At 35.6% G+C, this 9313-nt stretch overlaps 1 protein-coding gene across 3 annotated transcripts in view; it reads left to right on the forward strand.

Moving 5' to 3' along the window:
* Window positions 1-9071, forward strand: part of LOC107692376 (tyrosine-protein kinase JAK1) — a 38438-nt gene extending 29367 nt beyond the window's left edge. For all 3 annotated transcript variants that reach the window (XM_016491407.1, XM_016491408.1, XM_016491409.1), the window contains exons 16-24: window positions 762-913; window positions 1017-1167; window positions 2046-2134; window positions 2251-2443; window positions 2548-2672; window positions 5179-5351; window positions 5544-5661; window positions 6840-6950; window positions 8886-9071. In XM_016491407.1, coding sequence (XP_016346893.1) covers window positions 762-913; window positions 1017-1167; window positions 2046-2134; window positions 2251-2443; window positions 2548-2672; window positions 5179-5351; window positions 5544-5661; window positions 6840-6950; window positions 8886-8987 — 1214 coding nt within the window. In that variant the 3' untranslated portion in view covers window positions 8988-9071. The remainder of the gene's footprint in view (window positions 1-761; window positions 914-1016; window positions 1168-2045; window positions 2135-2250; window positions 2444-2547; window positions 2673-5178; window positions 5352-5543; window positions 5662-6839; window positions 6951-8885) is intronic.
* Window positions 9072-9313: the final 242 nt, after the last annotated feature.

Here is a 9313-nt window from a genome sequence, read left to right on the forward strand (position 1 = left end):
TGTGTGTGTATGTATATATATATATATATATATATATTTAATTTAAGTTTGTTTATTTTACATTATCTATTAATATTTAATATATATATACTGTATGTATGTGTATATATATATATATATATATATATATATACTGTATGTAATATGCCATATATGCATTATGATATTGTATATAGAAGGAGTTATATGGGTAAAATGTCAAGTGTTATTGAGTGTCTATCTAGGATAAATGCATCTGAGTCAGTGCGGTGTATCTGATAGTTGGGCTCTATTGGACTGCGAAAATGGACTGCTCGGAAAAGATAACTGACAGGAATTTTGTTGGCTGAGATCCAGCTCAGCTCCCTGAAGCACTTTTAGAGACCACAAAAGCTCGTTGTTTGCTATGTGTCAGGGACTGTTACAGGAAAGACTGGTTGTGTGTTTTGTTTTGGCGTGGTGGTGTGTGTGCTCGAGAGAGAGGAATGAAAGGGGCACAGAGAGGGATTGAAATGCGGCATACAAGAAAGCGTTGCAGAGAGATCATGTGTTAGATGAAATGCCCTTTTAAAAGACATAAAAGCTCGATAACAGTAAAGATGATTGTTGAAACTACAGTGTGTGTTTGAATGAGGAAATGGTTGTGGAAACCCCCTAAAGTGAGGATTATTTACCTAGTAAAGCCCAGCTTGGTTGTTTGAGTGTTAGTTTTAACTTGATTTAAAACAATCCAGTCTAGCATGTTGTTCATGCATGACAATGTTCTTTGTGTGTGTCTACAGAGTCTGTGGACAGGATTCCTTGGATTGCTCCTGAGTGTGTACAGGACACGGCTAATCTGAGCATAGCAGCGGATAAGTGGGGCTTTGGGACAACTCTGTGGGAGATCTGTTACAACGGAGAGATACCTCTCAAAGACAAAAAGCTCACAGAGGTAACGGCATACACATGCTCTGTTAGGTATTTGTATGTCTTAGCATTATCCTTTCTGTGCTGAAAAATTATGTATTTTTCTTGTTGGTCATCTCTGTGAGCAGAAGGAGAGGTTTTACGCAGCGCAGTGTCAGTTGGCCACCCCTGACTGTGAGGAGCTGGCCAAACTCATGACCCACTGTATGACCTACGACCCTCACCAGAGACTCTTCTTCAGGGCCATTGTCAGAGACATTGACGTGGTGGAGAAACAGAGTAAGGAAAAGAAGTCAGGATATACAGATGACAAAGATAAACACTCGATTAGTTATTAAAAATATTACCTGTTGGAACCAAAATAATACATTTATTTCCTTCCTTATTCTTCATACTGATCTCTTGTGGTTAGGAGTTTTCATCTTGCTAAAAGTACTGAACGTGTGTTTTACCCCCTGAAGTCCTTTTTCAGTGTTTAAGTTTTCTTTCACCTACACTGTTGTTCAAAAGATTGAGGTCAGTGTGATTTTTATGTTTTAAAGAAATAATACTTTTATTCTGCAAGGACACATTAAACTTATCAAAATTGACAATGAAGACATTTATAATGTTACAAAAACATATTTCAAATAAATGCTGTTCTTGTTCATCAAAGAATTCTGAAAAAAATGTATCAGTTTACAGAAAAATATTAAGCAGCACAACTGTTTTTAAAATTGAAAATAATAATTGAAAAGATGTTTATTGACAACCAAATCAGTATATTAGAATGATTTTTGAAGGATCATGTGACACTGAAGACTGGAGTAATGACTTTTGAAAATTCGTCTTTGTCATCCCGGGAATAAATTACATTTGAAAATATACAGTATTTAAATAGAAAACAGTTCTTTTAAATTGTAATAATATTTCACAATATTACTGTTTTGCTGTATTTTTGATCAAATAAATACGGCTTTGGAAAACATAAGAGATTTCTTTCAAAAACATTATAAACATCTTATAGACAGGTAGTGTAGATCAGTTATAGTTTAGTTTTATATGAGTTTTTGCTACTGTACATTTAAGATATCTATATGTTCAAGTTGTAGTCTTTTGGTTCTGTTGTAGGTTATTCAATTTTCCACTAAATGTCCTCTTTAATGTTTTCTCTCTAGACCCGTCCATTCAACCTGTTCCCATGCTAGAGGTGGACCCTACAGTGTTTGAAAAGAGGTTCCTCAAGAAGATCAGAGACCTTGGAGAGGTATTTACACTGTGTGTGTGTGTGTGTGTTGTGTCTTTAAACTCATCAAGAACAAACTGCTTGTAGTTTCAGCGACCATCTCCTGGTAGGACTAAAGTTCATCCTTGTGTTTTCAGGGTCATTTTGGAAAGGTGGAGTTGTGCAGGTATGACCCGCGGGGAGATCGGACCGGAGAGCTGGTGGCCGTGAAGTCTCTAAAGCCGGAGAACCGAGAAGAGCAGAGCAGTAACCTGTGGCGTGAGATTCACATTCTGAGAGAACTTTACCACGAGAACATTGTCAAATATAAGGGCATCTGCCACGAGGAGGGTAAACCACAATTTTGAACACCATAAATAATATAACACTGTAATGGCTTTTGGTGCCAAATGCATGAGATGGTCGAGTGAATCTTTCCATGTTTTTGTTTTAAGGTGGGAGATCCATTAAGCTCATCATGGAGTTTTTGCCGGCAGGCAGTCTGAAGGAATACCTCCCAAGAAACAAAGCACACATAGACCTTAAAACCCTGCTCAGCTATGCTGTACAGATCTGCCAGGTAACATCATATTTTAATGGGTTATGATGCTTCACTAGTTGTACAAAATTGTGACTATTTTTGGTATTTTTACCCCTAAAAACACACACAAACACACTGAAACAAATATGTAATGAAATTAAAAGCCAGAAATAATCACAAACAAAAGGACTATTCACATAAGAGCAAAAAAAAAAAGATCTATTCATTCATGTGCTTTAAAACAAGAAACGGCGCGACTGACGAAAAAAGACATATGTGACCCTGGAGCACAAAACACAAGTCATAAGTTGCATGGGTAAATTTGTAGCAATAGCCAAAAATACATTGTATTAGAGCCCGACCGATATATCGTTTAGCCGATATTATCGGCCGATACGAGCCTGTCGCCGATATATCGGTATCGGCGAATATGCCGGCGATATGAATTTTTTTTTCCTACAGAACATATAACGCAGATTAAATGCTTCTGAATGGTGTAATTACTTAGTTTGTCCAGCAGAGCGCGCGCCATTGTTTGCTTCTGGCGACCCAGGTCAGTGTAGTGTAGAGATGTGCAGATGAGCTCAAACTTCACCCGAGTCCGCTGCTTCAAATTATCCGCCCGCACCTATATTTGATTGTCACATTACAATGATTCTAATTCTTAGTTTTGCATGATGATATGATGAATGGATGGTTCATTTTTAACAGCAGATTCAGTGACGTTAGAGACTAGAGCTGATCTGCGCTTCACGGCACGCGTCTGCGGCGCATTACAGCCTGTGTTACGGCCAACGGAGCTGATCGCGGCCACTCAATGCTGGTGTTTACCGGCCACGCCGTGGCCCAGAACTCATGCTTATCATCATCGGATACTCAGAATTCTATTGTATTTTGTCGCGCCGCGCCGCTCGCGTCCGGTGTAGACACAGTGTAACATTGGTTTTGCTTTTTCACAGAACTAATCGTTGCCTGGGTTGCATACGTATGTGTGGGGCGGAGCTATCAAAATAGGGGCGAGACCCTTTTGGGGTAGGGGCGTGTTTGTTTTGGTGATCACCACATTTGAGTTATCATTGCAAAAAATGTATATGTATATATATTCTGTTTATGTAGGCTATATACTGTATTCTATATACAGTAGCAGTCAAAAGTTTGGACACACGAATGGGAAGTGTCCAAACTTTTGACTATACTGTACTATAATATAGCCTACACATAAAGAATATCGGTATCAGTTTTTTTTTTACTCCTTAATATCGGTATCGGCATCTGCCCCCAAAAAACCCATATCGGTCGGGCTCTACATTGTATGGATCAAAATTATCGATTTTTCTTATCAAAAGTCATTAGGATATTAAGTAAAGATCATGTTCCATGAAGATATTTTGTACATTTTCTACCATAAATATATCAAAAATGAATTATCATTAGTAATATGCATTGCTAAGGACTTCATTTGGACAACTTTAAAGGCGATTTTCTCAATGTTTAGATTTTTTTGCACCCTCAGATTCCAGATTTACAAATAGTTGTATCTCGGCCAAATTCAGCTTTCAGATTATGTATAAATCTCAATTTCAAAAAAATGGACCCTTATGACTGGTTTTGTGGTCCATGGTCACATATTTTATGGTAAAATATATTTTAAAGTAAAAGCCTGTAACTCGTCAGATAGTAAAACATTCACTTTAATTATACATTACATGCCATCTGATAAAATCAATTTTATTTGCCTTAATGCAGTGATATAATGAGTGATATTGTGATGTGGAAATACACTGTAGTATAATAAAAACTAATAGAGGTAGATTGTGTGTAATTTGCTGCAGTTTCAATCACAATCAAATTATCAAGTTATTGGGTTTGGTAAGATTTGTAAAAAATGTTTTTTAAAGAAGTCTCTTATGCTCACCAAGGCTGCACTGATTTGATTAAAATACAATAAAAAAGGAATTATTGTGAAATCTTTTTACAATTTAAAATTATTTAAATAAAATAAAACATTTTAATGTAGTATATTCTAATATGTTAGAAAAGATTAGATGCTCAAGACGCATATTGTTTTTTTTTAATATTGAAAACTTTGTGCAAACATTGTGATACATTACCATGATGCATAGAAAGTTCAGAAGAACAGCATTTATTTGAAATTTTTTGAAACATTGTAAGTCTTTACTGTCCTTTTTGATCAATTCAATGTGTCCTTGCTAAATAAAAGTGTTTATTTCTTATAAAACAAAAAAATAATTCCCCGTATAGCATATATTTTCTCATAATGCATATGGAGATACCAAGCGATATAATAATTCATAAATATTGTATCCATTTTGTCAACAGTTGCTTTCCACATTGCTCATTTTTGTTCTGCTTGTTTGTTGTCTTTATGGCCTTGTACTCAGAGACCAACAATAACAACAGCTGCTTACAGTGATCCTTTGTGTTCTCATGCACTGGGTTTCTGAGCCCATATGTTCTGTTTGAAATGCAGACCTGTGCTGTAACATTATGCTCATCCCTGCTGTTTTCTGACCTCTAACTCCAGGGCATGGACTACCTGGGCTCTCGCAACTACATCCACAGAGACCTGGCGGCCCGGAATGTTCTGGTGGAGAATGAAAGCACGGTAAAAATTGGAGACTTCGGCCTGACCAAAAGCATTAAGGATAATGAGGGTTATTACACTGTGAAAGACGATTTGGACAGTCCAGTGTTCTGGTAAGAATCTCTCATGAGATGTCCTGCTATACAGCAATGACCCAAGTGCATTAAACTAGATCTCCATTAAATCTAATATGAACCATATGCGTTGGTAATGCCATGCATCATCATCCATAATTGTATTAGGTATAATTGTGAAATTCCCTTGGGAAATCCACTTTGTAATGATTCTTTTCCTCATTTTCCCAGGTATGCTCCAGAGTGCCTGATCCACTGCAAATTCTACAGGGCGTCTGATGTCTGGTCTTTTGGAGTGACCTTGTATGAGCTGCTCACATACTGTGATACCTCATGCAGCCCTATGTCGGTAAGTGGCCAGTCAGATGTTTTTAGCACTGTCCCAAACGCCCTAAGCCAATGCATACTTGCTTTAAAGGTGCTGTATGTAAGTTTTTGACTCTACTAAAGCATAAAAAAACATAATATGTTTGCAGATATTTAAGAAACATGCTAAGTTAACATACTTGTTTTATCTGAAAAACAATGCTACAGTCAGTTATTCTCCTTTGAAAATGTGCGTTCCGGGCCGGAATGTCGGTCTCTGTTTTGGTTTGTGAAACCCGCTCACTGCCAGTTTACCCAATTGTATTTCGGCACCCCGGGTTGCCAGTTGGTGGGAAACACAGTGTAATTCATTTCAGTCATGGAAGCTGGCAAACGAAAGGGGTCAGAGCGGGCTATAATAACCCTGGTTTCAAATGAAATATTTTATCATAATAATAACAGTGGAGCTTTCTGTCAGCAGGCAAGGCAAATTTATTTAGCACATTTCATACACAGTTGTAATTCAAAGTGCTATAAACAAAACTTGTTAAAAAAAATAGAAATGATTTAAAAGTTCAAGAATAAATAAAAAAATACAATGAAAAGAAGTAAAAAAAAAACAGAAGGTATACATTAAAAGGAAAATGGGGGGGTATCACAAAATATCACAGCTGCACTTAGAACAGACTTGTGTAATTATTTTTATGCAAATATGTTATGTAAATATTTCCTCATGCAAGTATTTTACTTTTTGATTGCATTTCTTATTCAGCGTTTGATTATAAGCAGCAGGAGGGTAATACAGCAAAACTGAGCACTTCTAGCATTTTCTTAGAAAGCCCATGTTCGTTTCTGTAGGCTGAAAGAAGCCCTTGTTTAGGAGGTGCTGCTGAGTCTGGTTCTTCTGTCTCTGTCTCTCTGAGAACATGGCAGATGGTGTCAGTCTGTGCCCACAGTGGCAGATGTCTTACCCAACGGCCGCGGTAGACGTCTGCACAGCAATATCCTCTTTTTTTCTGTGTAACGCTTTTGGAGGAAATGTTGTTATTGAGGGACTTGTCAGGTTTTCACATTGTACACAAAAGTAGTAATGCTTGCTCACCCACTGAAAGCATCAGAGGGTTAAAGGTGGTTTACTAGAGGAGACATGGATGAACGTTTAATACCTCAGTGCTTAATTGTAAATTAGGCCAGTGACCTGACTTTGCTTCACCCCCACAGGTGTTCCTTAAGATGATTGGTCCAACACATGGCCAAATGACTGTTACTCGATTGGTCAAAGTCCTGGAGGAGGGAAAGAGACTTCCAAAACCAGACGGCTGCTCAGATAGGGTAATATATAGCTTCACTAAAAACAAAATGCTGTGTATGTATATTTATTTATTTAGGAAATAAATTAATTCTTTAATTTAGGAAGGATACATTAAAGTTATCAAAAGTAACTGCAAATCAATTTAAAATGTCAAAAAGATTTTTATTTATTGTTCTTTTGAGCTTTTAAAAAAAACAAAACAAAAAATTTTTTTCACGGTTTCTGCAAAAATATTAAGCAGCACAACTGTTTTAAACATTGATAATAAGAAATGTTTCTTGAACAGCAAATCGGCATATTAAAATGATTTCTGAAAGATCATGTGACACTGAAGACTGGAGTAATGGCTGCTGAAAATTTAACTTTGCCATCACAGGATGGCAATTACACCACTGTGGTGATGTAATTCGCATATGAACACCCTTTTGAAACCTGAAATGATAAATGGGACATCACATGATGGCCATCACAAGTCCCTTCACATTCTGTCAAATTCTGGAATCCCTCTTTAGTTCGTTTCTCAATTTAGAATCTTAAGTTTCTTCATTGGGTATCAAACAGTGTTATTTACCAATGAGATACTATTATAGTTTTTAATATTTTGAATTAGATTTTATTATTTTTATTTTTTTTGCTTTCATGTTCATTGTAAAGTTTTAGCAATTGTGTTGTTTTTGTCATTTTTATTAGTTTTTGTTGTTTTTAAATATGCCTATAGTTTGTATTAGTTATTATTTCAGTTTGTTATATATATACCAGACGGCTGCTCAGATAGGGTAATATATAGCTTCACTAAAAACAAAATGCTGTGTATGTATATTTATTTATTTAGGAAATAAATTAATTCTTTAATTTAGGAAGGATACATTAAAGTTATCAAAAGTAACCGCAAATCAATTTAAAATGTCAAAAAGATTTTTATTTATTGTTCTTTTGAGCTTTTAAAAAAAACAAAACAAAAAATTTTTTTCACGGTTTCTGCAAAAATATTAAGCAGCACAACTGTTTTAAACATTGATAATAAGAAATGTTTCTTGAACAGCAAATCGGCATATTAAAATGATTTCTGAAAGATCATGTGACACTGAAGACTGGAGTAATGGCTGCTGAAAATTTAACTTTGCCATCACAGGATGGCAATTACATTTTAAATATGTTAACATAGAAAAGAGGCTTTTTAAATTGTAATGTTTCACTGTTATACTGTTTTTACTGTGTTTTTTTATTTAAAAAAATCAGACTTGGTGAGCTCAGATCTAAAAAAAAAAAAAAAACACACACACATACACACAAAAATTACTGGCCTCAAACTTTTGAACGGTAGTGTATGTTACAGATCATATTGGTATAATAATATTTAACTTAAAGTAACCTCAGATCTTAAATATTGATAGAGAATTCTAAGGAAGTCAATCCACACCCACATATGCAACCGTTGCCCCATAGACGTCCATTAGATGTCAAGGTGTTTTTAACTGTCAAACTTCTCTTTTGCAATAACTCACAATGAGCTTTTTATCTTGGAGCAAACATAATTCTTACATTTCATTTATTTACATAAAGTATGTGTTAAGGTGGTGTTGTTTTTGTTTTTAAATAAAAATATTATTTTATTCATCGGTTTACATGAAGTATACATTTTTATTTAAATGTAAATTGTTTACTTGAAAACATATTCTTTAAATAAATATTTTTTTTATTTATCTTAAATTAATATTAGTATGCATATTTCACTTTATTTGGCATAAACATTTCTGATATTAACATTTCGCAATTTAAAAAAAACCCTTGCATCCATACCTTGGTTGGAAATTCCTGCCATAGGATATTTCCTGCTCTATGAATTGCAGAATCACACATTTCTTTTATGATGGTGCAGGGTTAGATGATTAAACGGCAGGTATGGGCTGCGCTCAAGGGCTTGTGTCTGATTGTAATCTTTTGTGTTTTGACAGTTGTACAGTCTGATGAGGAGATGCTGGGAGGCGACACCTGAAAAACGGATCGAATTCAAAGGCCTGATTACCGACTTTCAGCAGATGATTGACAGTCAGTAACTATGGAAATAAGATGGGACAGACTCCACTTCTTATGCAAGAGGCAGTCCCAGAGAGACAAAATCCCCCACATCCCAAGAAAAAGAAAAAAAAAAGTATAAATGTGCAGTGTAGCACTCTTTCAATATACTCTTTTCTCTCACATTATGACCTCATAAACTGCAGACCTTTCGAAATAGCCAAAAAGACACCGCTAGAACCACTGAATCAGACAGTAGATACTGTCAGGCCTCTCTTTAAATATGCAAATATGTAACTGCCAATCTTGAGTCGCTCATTTTTCTCTTCAAGTTCAAATGCAGACTGGTGCAAAAAAGGAAAGTGAA

This window comes from Sinocyclocheilus anshuiensis, unplaced genomic scaffold (assembly GCF_001515605.1).
Source record: "Sinocyclocheilus anshuiensis isolate Anshui unplaced genomic scaffold, SAMN03320099.WGS_v1.1 scaffold70, whole genome shotgun sequence".
Taxonomy (NCBI): Eukaryota; Metazoa; Chordata; class Actinopteri; order Cypriniformes; family Cyprinidae; genus Sinocyclocheilus; species Sinocyclocheilus anshuiensis.